General features: G+C 37.8%; 1 protein-coding gene across 1 annotated transcript; it reads right to left on the bottom strand.

Annotated features, from left to right (window-relative positions):
- Window positions 1–3,055: 3,055 nt before the first annotated feature.
- On the bottom strand, window positions 3,056–16,321 carry LOC128365358 (perforin-1-like). The gene is made up of 18 exons (XM_053326064.1): window positions 16,041–16,321; window positions 15,884–15,957; window positions 15,165–15,210; window positions 14,210–14,322; window positions 13,973–14,111; window positions 13,809–13,889; window positions 13,001–13,494; window positions 12,455–12,548; window positions 12,063–12,273; window positions 8,102–8,373; window positions 7,907–7,986; window positions 7,349–7,394; window positions 6,966–7,108; window positions 6,721–6,862; window positions 6,548–6,628; window positions 5,762–6,255; window positions 5,060–5,156; window positions 3,056–3,277 (listed from the first exon to the last, which is right to left on the bottom strand). The coding sequence occupies exons 1-18, from the start codon at window positions 16,308–16,310 to the stop codon at window positions 3,056–3,058; spliced, it is 3,099 nt and encodes a 1,032-aa protein (XP_053182039.1). The 5' UTR covers window positions 16,311–16,321.
- Window positions 16,322–17,409: the final 1,088 nt, after the last annotated feature.

Below are 17,409 nucleotides of genomic sequence, written 5' to 3'. Positions count from 1 at the left end.
GGTTGGATGTGAAGAGACACTGAAGGACAAAAAGCAGAAAAGGAAGTCAGTTATTGTCATTTCAGCCTTACATAATTATCAATGAAGAGAAACAGAACTACAAATGTTTGTTGTCCCATCAGTGTGCTGTAGGGCTAATGTTATTTTACCTCTTTGTATCTATGTATTAAATTTACTGTTATCTTGTAACAAGTTATCAAACAGTGGGCCTTTTTTTGTTCTTCACTCTGGGTCGTGAACATTATTTATCAAACAGGCACAAACAGCTTTTGACAAATGTCCTACTTCTCTCCTTCTTATATACTTATCATGATGCTCATCTACCAGTTTACTGGCTGGAATGGGTTTTCTTCTCAGTCTTTCTTCTTCTCCTTCTCTCCAAATTTCACAGAAAACTGAAACCTCAGAGAAATGTCACTCTTGAGATTTTCAGATGTCATATTTGATGTGTTAAGCACAAGTGAAAATCCATTCACCTCCACCAGGGGGTGAGTGCAGGGTAGGAAGACGCACACAAATGCATAGTTAGTTGTATCCCATAAGCTGTATCCTAAAAGGCTATAGTTTTGTACAGTAAGTGTATTCATCATTATCTACTGCTAGTATAAACTGTTTGAGGTAATGGCCTACAAAATTTCTTGTCAATGTTTTACAGTATTTCGTCTTGATTTTATGACCAGTTTCTATAGGTAGTGTTAATATGTATTGTATAGATTGTGCAATAAATGATGGTTTATTACCAGTTGTGTTTTAATGTGCTATATACAGTATGTGTGTATATAAAAAAAACATAAGCAACCAATCAATCATCAAATATGAAGAATCTGAACAATTTTAAATAAAAAATTATCACGAATTATATTATATAACATATTGCCAATAAAAATATCATAGAAATAGAACTACACACTTACAAAGCAATATTATTACCCATCCTCCAGCAGTGTCAACCAAGAGTCATCCCTAAATCAACCAAGAGACATCCCTAAACCAATTCACCTGCGTTACAAACTTGAACTAGGGCGCCGACTGGAACGAGGTTAATTGACCCACACAGTGACATTATATCAGTGACATGCAAAAGTAATAGCAAACCGATTGGAGTGGCATGTTTATGCGCTCCCCAGTGCCTTATCATCATCATTGGTTGGTAGGATTATCTGGTTGAGCTTTGGCTTCATAATTTGTTAATGTTTTATATTCATCTTGACTTTCAAGCTTTGATGATTTTATGATCAGTTTCTCTTTCTTGCTCTAGATTGTGAAAGCAATGGTGGTTTATTACCATTGGTACAGATTTCCTCTTTGGTGTTCCAATTGCGATTCAAACATAATTTCATGCACCTGTTCCCGTCATTGCCAGATCTAACCAACTATCTGTATAATATGTATATTGTTGTTGTTGTTAACCTTTGTTTTTATGTCAACACATAATTAGATAGCTACGTCTCAACCAATCAACCTTCATCAGCCTGCATAGAAATACATACACAAATGCATTAACAATAAAATCAGCCAGCTGTCTTGTAAATACATAATGCTGTATGTGGTATCATATAGTCACAGTCTGGAACCACAAGGCTGACTTTGACTCGGTCGTTCAGAGCCAGGCGGCCTCAGAACAACAGAATACTTTACAGGCACTGATGTTTCTCTTCTGATGTGAGTTTGAGATTCGTCAATCTAATGTAAGACATAATCGTTCTTTGTAAAACATATTTACTGATTATCGGCATGGTTTTCCCCTTATATACACAGTGTGGTGAGAGGCCTACATTGTACAATTCACACATCACATGTAAACTACGATTTCAGCTTCAACCTTAAAGCCTTAAAAGAGGTTTCTTTTCCTGACCTTTTCCAATTGTCCAAAACGTTGATGTTGCTGCTCCACATCCAGCCATTAAAAACAGAACCATCAGGAGAGAACTCTAGTTCTTTGACAAATGAAGACGTGAGGTGTACAACAAAACAAGGGAGATAAGGATAGTAAAAGCACAAAGGGTGTATTTTGTGAGGAAATTATGTTGGAGTCAATTACTGCAGTTATAAAACAATATAAACATGCTTGAAGGAATGAGTTCAAAGAAAATCTCTAACAATGGAAATCATTGGATTAAAGGTCCTTTATGTAAGAATTGTATTCATATCTTTTTTTTAAAGTTACCAATAGGTTGTAACGTAACTTAAAAAATGAGACCGTCCTTGACTTTCTCGATTACTTGTAACAGCCTGTGGACTGATTTCTATGTGAAGGACTACAGCCCTGATTTTCCACAAACATCTAAAGGATGTGATGCTTTTGTGCACTTGTCTCTCTCCCAACATCAACATGTCAACTGGTACCCACCATAACAAAAACTGTGCTAACTTACCTGAAACACCTATTAGTTGCCCAGCTCTGTTACCCACCAGTGTTAGCAGGTGACTAACCACCTAACCGTCATATTATTTATATTTTCCTCTGATTCACCTGCAGGTTTTATTGTCTAGTGATGCAAGAAAAAAGATTATGTAGGAAAGGTGTGATTGTGATTTTGAGACACCACTCACATTTTGACTTTCTTTTGAAAGACATCACAAGAAATTGCCAGTTTTGCCAAAGAATTTAATTGTAGCCAACAACCTTAATTGTCAATTGTTACCAACAACCTTTACAGCACAATCTGTGATCCAAATGTAAAACCAAACATCTCAGCTGTTGTTTGCATAAACAAAACAGAAAGACAGAAGATTTAGCTTCTTTTATCTTTTTAAGTTACATACTTTATATATGTATGTATACAACTTCAACAGTTTATAATACTGAAAACTGAAGAGTGTAACAGTTGTATGGATTACACAGCCCTATACTCTTTATGTGATTAAATGTTTGATTGAACCCTAAACAGATTTAAAAGAGAAAACAGAATATTGTGTTTCAATGACAGGAAAATAAATGTATAAATGCACAGTCTTTATTATCTGTTAAATGATTAATCAGGTATTACAATAAACATGCGATTAAAGTAAAGCCATTGGCATTTGAGAATTGTTTTGCCACAAAATGCATTTCTTACCGTGGAGATGGTTTGTAATAATTACACTTTTTTCCAGTCAGGTAAGGGCTGCAGGTCAGTGTGTACTCGACCTCTAAGGTACCTAGTGACGATCTACAGGTGCGTATGTATGACCCCGAGTTGGGAGGTCGGTAACATGATACCAAAAGGTCGTCATCATTCCACCAATTTGAGTCATCATCCCAGACCTGAATCCTCCAAGTGTCTCTTGTATCCACCTTAAAAATGAAAAAATAGTTCAAAATCATCATGCAAGCACTCGCTCCACTGATTTAACATATGAACTACTAAAACATTGCCACACTCATGATGCACAATTTTCTCTCACTTTCATTAAGTCAATAATTTACATTGACTTTTTATTGCAACAAAATGGTCAAAATCAGAATAATAAAACATAAAATGAAATAAACTAGCAGTAACATATTATATTACATCAAGAAGGGACAAGGGAAAAGAAAAAAGAAAAAAGGACAATAAATTGATAAATGAATTCTGTGAGCGGCAGAGCAAAGGTCCATGACATCATGGGGGATAGTACCATAGACTGTATAAAAGAAATGGATGTAACATCCTTGACGTCACCCATTGGTTTGTGGACTGCTGCTCGGAAGCCAATAGTTTCGAGTCTAGGCAGCGCCATCTTGAAAATTTCAGGTGCATACTGGGAAAAATAAAAACACGGATTCTACTTATATGGGCATGAGGCGGGGCCATGGATGGAGCCGTGTGCAGAGCAGGAAGGTTACAATTGGTTGCGAGGGCTGGATCTCGAGGACATTGGTCAATCAACCTGTCAATCACGACGTAGCCACGCCCTAATGCATACCCTGCTTTATCGTCAAATATAAAAACAAGGAGGCCAAAATTTCACAAATGAACATCATACTGCATTGAAGAAGGCTTTAAACTAGCGATTGAGACCATAAACACATTTTGAAAACGTTTACTGAGGTTAGAAATCAAGTGAGAAGTTGGTGAATTCTCCATTGACTTGTATAGAGACGGTCGCCCCCTGGTGGCCTTTTGATAGAATGCAGTTCTAAGTTACTTCCGCGTTGGCTTCATTTCAGAGGACCAGAACTCCCCGCCTGGATAGTACCCATGTCCTTCACCCTTAAGCATGATTTGTCTCCATAGAAAACCAAACAAGAGTGTATTGGAATCTTAAAATACTGGGTCTCAGCCAATTTAGTATTTTGAGATTGCCAATGCATCGGTAACAAGAAAAATCTCACTTCATCATAACAAAAAGAGGGACTTTGGCACTAAAATGACTGTAACGTTGAAAGATATCTCCTTGACGTTATTAAATACTTTTTATAGTTGTTTTTCCACCATTAAGACAATGTGTCCACTTACAGACAAGGCACAGCAGCACAACTTCATTGTGAAAGATGTCCAGGAATTCTCCTTCACTCATGACGTTTTCCATCGAGGTCAAGGAAAAGTGGTTAAAAAAAAGATGATAGGATGAACTTTTCCACCTCAGTCCTATAGCTTGCCCTTGTGTCTAGTCACCTGTTCCCCACTCCCTTATTAGTTCAGGTAGTTTAAGTCTCGATTTGCTGTTCAGTCTTTGTTGGATCCTTTGTTCTTGTTCTGTTTTGCTCCAGTTCTTCAATAAAGAAATCACTTTAGTGTTGCTTGGTCTGCTGTCTTGCATTTGGGTCCATTTCCCGTTAATCTAAATGACATTGCCTAAATCTTGCCCTCATTCAACTGCAGAGATTTGGGTGTTTCATGCTAGTAGCCATTAATGTAGTCTGGAGCTGTTAGCCTCAAGCAGAGATGAGGAAGCTAAAGAGGTCTGGTACCCTCACTCTTTAACTCTACATCTGCAAACTGACTCAAGTGACATTATTTGAGGCAGTTTATCAAACCAAGTAGCTCCCTCTAAAGCCACAAATGGCTTCATACAACTTTTATCTCATTACATATCTATATATTGTAGTATCCCCCAAAACCTGTAAATAGAGACACAGAGAGTATTTACTGACCATGCCCAGATCATAATGAGCGTTCCATCTTGGGTTGTTTGAGTCTTTAATCATTTCAGTCCTGTGGTAAGTGGAACCATACCACATCATAACATACCTGAGAATAAAAGAAAATAAGGAAAAATAAGTAATTAATTGTTTGTGTTTGATATATTGGTCAATGACATGATGCCACTTTTTCTGTTTCCATATAGGTAAGTAAAGTAGCATTCCTACAAATTTATGGCGACACCTGAAAGATTCTTCATTACAATAATCAACCAAAAATCATATACATTCAATGAACTAAATAAAATGCATAATTCTGGCTAGAAATTTCATCAAAATGCATTTTAATGCTGAAACTATTTAAAAATATTGCATTTAACACTTAGAATAAAAAAATGGCAGCCATTTTGTTTATTTTCACAGACAAAAACTTGAAAGTCACGTTACGTGGATGCAGTTCTACAGAAAAGGATAGGCCAGAAGACATGTAGCCATCTCACAATTTTTGAGCCATTATTGTAAAACTAATACGTTCTGTGCTGTGGACCAACATAGCTATAATACATTTTGATGTGAGGCTGGGTTGGTAGATGTGGGTTGAAGCATTGGTCACCAACTTGGTCCAAATTGGCCAGATTTCTTATTTTTCAGATTTTTTATTTTATTTCATTTCTTTATTATTTCTTCACTTTAATGGACCTTTATCCTACGCACCCGTCTGCGGCGCTTAAGTAATCTCCTTTCAGACCCCAGGCTCTGACGATGGTCACCTCGAATGTTCCTCTCCAGGCCTGTCGAGGACAGCAGTTAGGTGCCAGGTTGGGAATGCCCCACCCACAATTTGGTTCTCGGTGTGAGTTGCTCACAGCATGTTCTGCCAAGTACATCAAGGTGACAGCCTTCATTAGGGCCTTTTGTCTCTCATCTGGCACCAGTTCATACATTGGTCTGAGGGAGTACCAAACAATATTCGGGTAGTCCTTGAGGGATTTTAGCCAGTTTTCATAGCCCCTGGAGTCCTTATGAGAGAGTGAAAACTCCCCTGGCCAATCAATACCACCTACCACCTCTGTTTGATGTAGGTGGAGACTAGAGTGAGACGAGGTGGAGAAGTCCTTGTTCTGTAGGACTCTGCTGCACTTTTGGTTACTGGATAATGCCTGTAGTCCCAGGCCTACTTTCAGACCAAGTGATAAGCAGGATTGCACCTAGAGGATAGGAGGAGAAATAACATGTTAATAACATGCCAATGGTCCACAGCACTCTCCATCACCATCATCAAAATATCAAATGAGGGACTATCTTTTGGAAGAATGGTGTTCATCCCCCAAGCACAGTGACACACTATCATTGGGATTTGTTGTAGTCACAAATAATCAATTTACCTCAATGTTTGTTCAAATGTGCTCAACTTTCTTTAAAGATAGTGTAACAACCTGTATGACAGTGTACATAGTGTATGTGTACAAATATGCAGTTTGGTTAGTGTGTACTACTTACATCATCTGAGGAGAACCCGTTCAGTGTTGACAAGCAGGTACGTGCAGCTGTGACCCGCATGAGTCTGCCTCCAAGATGAACCTGTAACAAAGTACGATATTGAGACAAAAAAATAATGATTTGTGTTTTTTATTTGTGAAATAAGGAAATAAATATGGTGTATGCGTTTTAACCTGGCGAATGTAGTGTGTGCCGTAGACACGTATGAGTCTGAGGTACTGAGGCCTGGTGTCGCGGAAATTGTAGATACTTGGCAGTCTCGCCAAATCTTTAATGAACTCTGAGCTGAGAGGTGGTGTGCTTGACACACGGTAACTACAGTAGATTCAAAGAGACACACTCATAAAGGATCTGTGTATACAAACACAATAAAAAAAATCAATAACTCTGTAGTGATACAGGGGTCTTCACACCTTACCTGTAATGGCTACAGCTGATCTTGTGTAAGTTGAAGAAGTAGCGATCCTGTTTGTTCTTTTGTCTAGCAAACTTATATGCGTTCGAGAGTGTTCCCCCAAAATTCAAGCTTGCTGGAAGATATTTTTCTAAATCCAGTCCAATCTGATAAAAACAAGAGGCTCATGAGATGTTTGATGTTCAACCATAATCACCATAACATAGTGTAATAAATATAGTTACTGTTATTATTTCTGCTAACAGAAACTGTTGTTTCAGGTTTTATTAACTGGGTTATGGTTGTTTCTCAGACCAGGATTTTGGAAAAACACTGGTTAAAAAAAAGCAAATGTACCACATCATGTTTTGATTGATTGACAACAATAGCTGTAAAATATTTCTTACCTTCCAGTCATCACTTTCATGGGACATGTAAGTATCCATCATTGAGCTGTGAACACAATCATCATTAAAACTCATACTCTTACTCATTATGGAGGTTTTCTTTTTTAATTGTATTTTTACAATATGTAAACAATAAAAGGAATTGTTTATAATGCGATAAATGTGGGAAATTTAGAGCTAGACAGTGACCCTCAAATCCTTATTAAATGGGAATACACCCATTTTTAGATTTTTGGACCTGTGATGCAAAATCAAAGACTGCTCTGTAGACAATAAATGTAGAGCTGAATTTGTGGAGGCATAAGATACTGAGCTGAGAAACCACAAAAGCTTAATTATTTTGCTTTTAGCTTGAATAAAGACTGATACAAATTAAAAAGTATTTTCTGGACATGAAGTGAAAAACATAACAAAAAAGCAGAGGCCATTTGGTCTGTCCATTGCTGCCATTCAGGACTGTGCTTTATGAAATGTTGCGTTTTCCAAAACATTGTTCTGTTGTGGAAATGTTGTCTGTGATTATGATGCTGTATAATACGTGACCTACAATACCAGTACCTGACAGAGGAGTGTGAACTGCTGGAGACATCAAGATTGCAGTGGCTGAATGCACGCCAGTCCACTGCAGAGACTGGTACCTGAAAATTAGGATGAGAACAGCATGGTTAGCATCTACATATGAAGTATGAGCAACTCTTTAGGTTGCTGCAGAATATACAATAATATGTGTCTGTGCCTTTTGATTTAAATTACTTTTTGCAGCTTGTTGCCTTGAAGGGGGTTGGAGTAGAGTTTACAGGTTCCATTTGGATAGCGGTAGGTCCTCACGTCAATCATGTAGGCTCCTTTTCGACGCAGGGTGACCACATTAAAGCCCTCTCCCACCAGGTTGTGGCCCGGTACAAAAGGAGCCGACTTACACTGTCTGCGGGTCCCAATCTGATAACAGAGAACAAGGGAGTGGTACGAGAGGAAGAAGAGGAGGCTCAGGCAGAGAGGGGGTGAAGATAAAATGGAGAACATGGCTGGAGGCAGAAAGACACTGAAATATTTCAGCGAAAGACAGAGCAGAAAAGGAAATCAGTGAGTGCCATGTCAGTTACACATAATCATTAATGAAGGCAACAAGAACTACATATATTTATCTCCCTATCAGCATGCAGAAGGATGAAAATGTAATTTTTCCCTCTTTATATTTTAGTTTGCTATTATATCTTCTATCAACTGAGCAAACTTTTTTGTGTGGCCTGAAACATGATAATGGATACAGCTGCATCTAGTTCTAAATAAACACAGCAGTAAAAATAACAAGTGAAAGAAATGTTATAATCAGTTTTATTATATCATATATATTTAATATATCATCATATCAATTCATTAAAAGTTTCAACTAAAGGAGAGTCTGAAGGAAGACAGTCAGAGGAATCAGCGGTACAACCACTTCACCACTTATCCAGCCAACAGGTGACCACAGCCAAACTATCACTACACACCAACTTCACTGAAACAGATATCACACACAGGACAGTTCAGTGCACCCAATGTCTGCCACCAGGAAACCCTCCAGAAAGACAGAAGGACCAGCGTTAATCTTTAATATATTAAAATCATGCAGAAGACGTGCACGCACTTGACTGGACTTAAAAAGACAAAAACTATTTAAAATAGGTGCATGACATAATTGCAAAAGAATTTCAATTTCACATCCTCTTTGGCGTATACACCCTTGTCAATAAATAATAGAGATTTAAATTTCCTATATAAACCACATCGCGCTTGAAAATCATAGCACGTCTCTTACCTCAGGTCTCAGTATGTGCCCCAAATATGAGATGCATCAAAAACGGGACTACCATACCCTCAGACTTGACTTTTTCTGATCCAAGCACATCCCACTGACACGTCTCATTTCTGCACCTATCAACAAACCAGAACAACTGGAAAATCCCACTACTAAATTTGGTAAAAATAAAAATAAATATTATTATAAAAACACCCCAATTCCCGTATGTGACCGTTCTTTACTTCTCTATCCTCACTTCACCCCAACATCGACACGCCCCTCACTGGAAATCAGCTGTACATGATTAGATTGATGCGATACGTAAAAACATTACTGCAGAGTGGAAAAATAACTATTTCAACTCAGTTGCTCACATGTTTTATATTTTGTTTTCTGATTCACATTAACTTTAATTATGAGTGAAGTCAAAATCGGAGTAGAGTCTGTCAGACATTGTCATTTATTTGCATTTAGTCACATGTGAGGCTGTACATCGCCAAGCGGCTTTAAATTATACTTATAGCCGATTTTCCTTCTCTTTTTTGATAGGCTATATTTGACCTAATAAATAAAATCCCATATGTATCCGACAAATCATAACCTAGATTATTAAATAATAAATTTACAATCAGAATGTAAATAAATGCAGATGTTTATATTGTATTAGGATGTGCTCCATCAAAAGACTCAAATTCCAAAAGTCACTGACAGCTGATCCAGCTGTGACCAGCTGCCAGCTCACGTGGCTTTAGAGGAAAGGCAGTTTTATTTCTCTAAAAATATATTTGTTTTTTTCTCCCCTCCTTTCTCCTCGCATTTTTTTTTGCGTCTCTCCCTGCATCTTCGACGAGAGGCATTGCATTTAAATTAAATAACAGTCATTAATCATCAGGTTTACGATTTAAATCTGAATAATTTGGTGATTTATTTCTGATGCCACTCACTCCAAAGTTTCAATGAAATGTTTACAACATTTTGGATGGTTTACGATAATATTTGACATGTTACCCAAAAAGTGAAGCGTTATAACTTTGGTGATCTCTTTACTTTTCATCATCAACCAAAATATGAATTTGTTCAATACTTTTTTGGTTTAATAAACCTGTAAATCTAATGTTCCATCAGCTTTAGTTGTGCAAATGCTAAAATTAAAATAAGATGGTTAACAATGTACCTGCTGTGTTCAGTGCAGCCTTACAGAGCTGTCAGCGTGGCTGTAAAAACACTCTATGGCTTTAATTCCAGCAAAGCACTGCTTGTTTTGATCAAAAAAGAGGAACAAACAAAACAGGGAATTTAAGTGATACAACAGTATAACAGTTCATCTGATCCTTGATGCTTTTAAAAGCAGTTATTGTTAAATCCTGGAAGTTTTCAACTGTGCCATCTTTGCATATCCTAGTGAGGAAACATGCACTTTTAAGTGGATTATAAAACCAGTGATTCTTTGTGTCTGAATATTTCAATCAATAAATGTAGAGAGCTTGTTATTATTACTGGACCGTGGATGTGGTGACATTATAGATTTGTAAATCACTTTCCTATGGAGTAAAGTTTTACAAATAGAAAACCTCCATGGACCAAACATTCACAAAGAAAGAAAGAGTTATTAGTGACCTTGCAAATTGGCTGGAAGGCTGGTAAGTGGTTCCCTTTTCAGCTCTTACAACATATTGATGTAAATGACGGCATAAGCTACAGACATTGATTCATTTATATGTCAGTTAAGCGTATAGTTTAGTTTCTATGATCCAATATGATGAAAGGCTATTTAATAATTACATTTTAGTTAATGTTATTCATTTTGTGAGTTAGGGTTAGAGTTAGGGTTAGGGTTAAATATTACTTTGAAACAGAGCTATCTGTTGGACTGCCATCTAGTGGACAGAACATATAACAACCACATGCTGAAGGCGGCTCTGGCAATGCTTGAGCCTGTGTGTACAGTGAGTGCATAGGTACATAGAAATGATTAATAATAGGATACATCTGAGCTTTGAAAATGTGAATATAATTTAAATATTACAAATAATAAGAAACTAAATTTAAATTAGATTAACGAGGAATTTGTGTGTATAGGCTATGGGTCAGTGACAAATAAGGGTTGGTGAAATGAGGAATTCAAAACTATCTTTAAAAATTGTTTTAAAAGCACTATCAGGTTTCTGAATGTGTATATTTTGTTTTTATGTTGGTTTTATTTATTTGAAATGACATCTGCACAATTTTTTGTGTGTGAAATGTCAAATGGGGTAACCACAAAAGAATGATAAAACATTTAAATTAAAACCAAGTTCATCCAAGTGTACTTATCAAAATAATTCCTTCCTTTTAAAACATCAAATGAATATCATTTTTTGGGAGTATTTCTACATTTTGTCAATATTGAGCAGGGGCTGGATTATATTCATTACATATTTGTGTATATTTTAGTTTATTTATCTGTATATAAACAGACTTTTATATATATATTTTTTAAAAATACTGGTTCCACCAATTGACACCGTCACGTCAATGACTCACACACATTTGTGCTTTGCTCGTCTTATTTCAGTTTTTTGGGTTTCATTTGGTTTCATTAAGAACACATTTTAACCTGTCTTCAATTTATGCATTTTATCTACACTTGCTTTTAGTGAATACTCTAGTCACACTGTTTTAATCTGCACTAACTAAAAATCAAATATTCAAATTAAAACCATATTTTTCATTTCAACATCTCTGTAGTTGGCAGTTATAAGAATATGCAGGCTTTTGTTGCCCTTTTAGGAAAGAAGGAGATTGCCAATAAGCAAGCAGTGTAAGGCAAGGCAAGGCAATTTTATTTATATAGCACATTTCATACACAATGGCAACTCAATGTGCTTTACATAAAACAGAAACATTAAAACATACAATTAATCCCCCCCCCCCCCGCAAAATGCATTTCTCACTCTGAAGATGGCTTGTAACGATCACACTTGTCTCCAGTCAGGTGAGGGTCACAGGTCAGCGTGTACTTGACCTCCAAGTTGCCTAGCGATGATCGACAGATGAGTCTGTATGACCCCTTGGTCGGGGAGACGTCACATGATATCAGTTGATCATCACTACTTGAGTCCTCATCCCAGACCTCAAACTCCAAAGATAAGCGTGTATCCACCTTTATAAAATAATAAAAAAATAAAATACAAAGTTGAGTTGAAGATCATCATGAGAGTACTCCACTGATTTAACACTGTATTCCCAAAGCAAAGCATGACCACACTTACAGTGGATTTTTTTCATGATGCATGAGCATCCTGCAACAGCTGTAAACAGAAGTACTGAGAATATTTACTGACCGTGCCCAGATCATAATGAGCGTTCCACTTAGGTTTGTTTGAGCTGATTGTTTCAGTCTTGCTGTAGAAGGAACCATACCGCATCTTAACATACCTGAGAATAAAAGAAAATAAGTAAGTAATTAATGTTTGTGTTTGATACAACCTTAACCCTGTCAGCGCCTTCAGATTTCATTCCTCAGCATTAAGGTTCCTTAAGTCTGTGCAGCAAAGAATGTGGCTAGATCCCATAAACTTCTTTTTCATTTTGGTTTGTAACTAAAGAATAGCGCTTACAAACTGTCATGCTGGCCAGTTTATTCTGCTGCGTTTCATTTTATGTTCTTCTGATGGTTTGTAGATGTGGGTCGAAGTAGTAGTCACTGTGTGAGAATTTTGTCCTAAAGTTTGGACACGTTTTTGCAGGCTATCTTTGGCCCCCAAAGCTACAAATTGACTGGCTGGTGTCATTTAGGACCATCGTTTTGGATGGATTACCAAAGATTAGACCAGTTTTCATCTCAGACAAAATCAAACACAGTGTTAAGGGGTCTTTACTCTACGTACCCATCAGTGGTGCCGAATACATCTCCATACAGATCCCAGCCTCTGACGATGGTCACCTCCAGTGTTCCTCTCGAGGCCTGTAGAGGACAGCAGTTGGGTGCCAGGTTGGGAATGTGCCACCCACAATCTAGTTCTAGGTGTAGTCTCCACACCAAGTTGTCTGCTAAGTACTGCACGATGGCAGCCTTCATCCCAGCCTTCTGTGACTCATCTGGCACCAGCTCATACATTGGTCTGAGTGAATATCCAACAATATCTGGGTGGTCCCTGAGAGTTTTCAACCAGTTCTCATAGCCCTGGGAGTCCTTATGAGTGAGTGAAAACTCCCCTGGCCAAATAGTGCCTCCTACAACCTCTGTGCGATGTTGGTGAAGTTCATAGCTTGAGGTGGTAAAGCCCTGGTTGTGTAGAACCTTGGAGCAAGTGCTGCTGATAGTAGATGAACTGACCTTCCCCAGGCCTACTTTGAAACCCTGTGATAAGCAGGAGTGCACCTGGAAGGCAGGAGGAGAAATAACATGTTTTCATCACCAATGGTTCAGAGTGTTCTCACTCACCATCATCAAATCACCAAATAAGGGAATATCATTTGGAAGAATGGCTTTCACACTCCTAGTATAGTGACACACTCTATGAGATATTATGAGGTCTGGAATAGCAGCATTGATTTACTTTCTTGTTTGCTAAAATGTGCTTGACTTAAAAGTATTTTCTTTCTTTCAAGACAATGTAACAACCTGTGTGATAAAGTGCAGCGTGTGTACAAATATATTTTAGTTACTGTGTACAGACATGTACTTGTACTAACCTGACCTGAAGAGAGCCCGTTTAGTGTTGGTAAACAGGTACGTACAGCTGTGACTCGCATGACTCGCCCCCCAAGATAAACCTTAAATGAAATACAATATTGTTGAGACAAGAATTATTTATTTGTGAAATAAGGAAATAAATGTTTTGTAAGTGTGCTTTAACCTGGTAGATGTAGTGTGTGCCATAGGTATTTATGATTTCCCTGTACTGAGCCCTGGTGTAGGAGTTGTACAAACTTGGCAGTCTCTCCAAATCCTTTCTGAACTCAGAGCTGAGGGGCGGTCTGTTTGACACACGGTAACTACAGTAGATTCAAAGAGAGACACCAGTTAATTATCTGCAAACATAACTGAAAAAAATCAATAATTCTGTGTGAATACAGGGGTCTTCACATCTTACCTGTAATGGCTACATCTGACCCCATGTAAGCTGAAAGAGTAGCGGTCTTCTCTGATCTTTTCTGTAGCAAAATTATATGTTGCAAGACGCGTTCCTCCAAGATCCAGGTAGGTCTGGGTGATCAAACGATAGTGATGTGTACCAGTAATAGACACTTCATCAATAGCAGTAAGAACAATGTTAGATTGAATATAGTTACAGTTAAATGCATTACTGTCATGAAGGCACATAATGAATACACTAAGTTTGGTTGCATGAACAAACCGAAATGTACGGTACTGTTCACAGTTCATTGTGTAGAATTTCATGGCATCGAGCTTAGTGTATAATCACCTGATGATAAGAATTGTTGTGTTTTCATTACAACATAATGAGCCCTTAATATGTTTATTGGGAGCTGCCATGTTCAGTAGCTCAGAACAGTCACACCAAACACCAGCTCTCGAGAGGGCCCCTTGTGTTTTTCATGCTCAACACACTTGGAAGAAGGATTTTCACTAGATGCCACTAAATCATACACACTGCTGGTTTAACAGTAGCTTTAGTTTGTTTATTTAAAAAAGGACAGATATAAGCTTTTCTTTGGGTTTTACCTTGATAAATAAAGTGATTATTGATTTTTCTTTAAGGTAATTAGATATCATCAAATATTCATTGATAGACTCAAATGAAACATTTTATTGTAGTAAAGATTTTTACAAATATATTAAAATCATAAAACCACATAACCATTTTTTTGTTTTGTTTTTTGTTGTTGTTTTTTGAATTTGCAATTTGCAATACTTTTGATTTAATATACTGTTACTATTACTAGCTGTTTTGACTGAAACTGTGGCCCAAGGTTTTTATATGGATGTTGCGTCAGATTAAGTTGAGGAGAAACTCTGCAGTGGTTAAAAATAACCTAAAGAATCGTTTATGTTTTGACTGATTCACAACAATATCTGTTTCCTACCTTCCCGTCTTCACTGTCCTGGGAGATGTAAGCACCCATCATTGACCTGTGGACAAAATATACTGGAAAGAATCACCATTAAAACTCCATTACAGAGTTTTAAAGAATGTGTCAATTTTATAAAATGTTAAAATTTGAATTCACAAGTATTGTTGATAATGTGATAAATGTGGGCAATTTAGGACAAAGACAAGTCACTACATGAGTCTACATGTTGTGAAATAGTCAATGATGAGTAACAAGCCTGGCAGAAATCAGACTGACTTCCTGTCAAGAATGTAGACACAAACTGCTCAATGCACAGTTATATAAGGATCACCTATAAGAGACATAAGGGACTTAGTCGGAAGCCTTTTCCAAGTCCACAAAGCCTGGATGACTGGATGTGCACTCCTAAGACCCCTCAAGTATCCCTGCAATTGTGAAAAGCAAACCATCTCCTTTGGTCATGAGGTTTTGGTAGTGACTGCCAGAATGATCACAGACACAAGCCGCAAAAATGATTTTCCTCCAGAGATTGTCTGGTCGCAGCCTCAGAGATATAATGTGGAGCCTGATGCCACTGAACCAATCCTGGATAAGCGGCGTATAATGTTGTTGTGCTTTGTGTTATTTTGTTTTGCACCCTAGGGCCACTACATTAAGCCACTGGAATGACTAATGATAATTAATATAGGATATAACTCTTTTACTGATATTGATGCTGTGTAATACATTACCTGATGGAGGTGTGTGCACTGCTGATTTCACTGCATCGGCTGAATGCACGCCAGTCCACCGCAGAGACTGGTAGCTGAAAATTAAGGTGAGAACAGCATGGTTAGCATATGAAGTGCATGCGGCAGAATGTGTTTGTGTCTGTCTGAATTAAATTACTTTCTGCAGACTGTTGCCTTGAATATGGTTGGAGAGAAGAGTACAGGTGCCACTTGGAGTGAGGTAGGTCTTCACATCAACCATGTAGGCTCCTTTTCGACGCAGGGTGACCACATCAAAGCCCTCTCCCACCAGGTTGTGGCCCGGTACAAAAGGAACAGACTCACACTGGCTGCGGTTCCCAGTCCGATAGGAGAGAACAAGGGAGTGGTACGAGAGGAAGAGTAGGAGACTCAGGTAGAGCAGGGGTGAAGATGAAATGGAGATCATGGCTGGAGGCAAAGTGACACTGAAATATTTCAGAGAAAGGCAGAGAGCAGAAAAGGTAAGTAAGTAAAGTATAATTTCAGTTATACATAATTATTAATGAAGACAACATGTTTGTTTCCATCAGCGTTTTGCAGGATAAAAATGTCATGATCTTCATCATGATGCTTATCTACCATTATTGGATTTTCTTCATTATATATATCTGTGACAGCATTCTGTCACTGCCAGCATACTCTCTTTGAATAATAAATACTGTGTTCATTTTTTTAAGTTCATAAGAAAAAGAAAGAAAAAAAACATATAACTATAAACTGAGGTCTCTTGCAAATCTTTGTCCTTTTTTTATTAATAAAGTTTCCTGCAACACAGCTCAAATCATGCTCTGTCTATTGTGTCATTCTGTGGGTGGCTTCTTAGGACCAAGGACCAGTGTGTTAGATTTAGTGGCATCTAGTGGTGAAGTTGCAGATTGCAACCAACCGAATACACCTCCCCTTCCAAGCATGTAGTTGCTGCAAAACTAATGAAAAACGTGAAAGGCCCTCTCCAAAGCCAGTGTCTTGTTTGTGCTTTGGAAACAACCTGAAGCTCGTAACCAAAGGTACCAGTGGATGCAGTTCTATGTCGTTCTAACGCTCTCCTGTGGTCAAGCATTGTTACAACCAGTGTTATAATATCATCAAATCCATTTAAATATCCTATTAACAAAAGAGCCTGAAGGAAGACAGTCAAAGGAGGCAGCACAGTGTGGTACCAGAGGCAGATGATAAAGGAATAACCCTTCACCACTTACCCAGCCAACAAGTGACCGAAGCCAAACTATCACTACACACCAACTTCACTGCAAATCCAAGTATCACGCATAAAACAGTTCCCAGTGCACCCACAGTCTGCCACCAGAAAAGACAGAAGGACCAGCGTTAACCTTTAACACACACACACACACACACACACACACACACACACACACAAACACACACACACACACGTCACACACATAATCGTATTATACACCTTTCTTAATAAATACCAGGAATTTAATTTTACACAATTACATTTTTACACAATTTTTACACAATCTAACAACATTTCACATCAT

Source organism: Scomber japonicus, chromosome 2 (genome assembly GCF_027409825.1).
Source record: "Scomber japonicus isolate fScoJap1 chromosome 2, fScoJap1.pri, whole genome shotgun sequence".
Lineage (NCBI taxonomy): Eukaryota > Metazoa > Chordata > Actinopteri > Scombriformes > Scombridae > Scomber > Scomber japonicus.
Note: the sequence above shows the minus strand (reverse complement) of the source record. Positions and strands in the feature narration are given on the sequence as shown.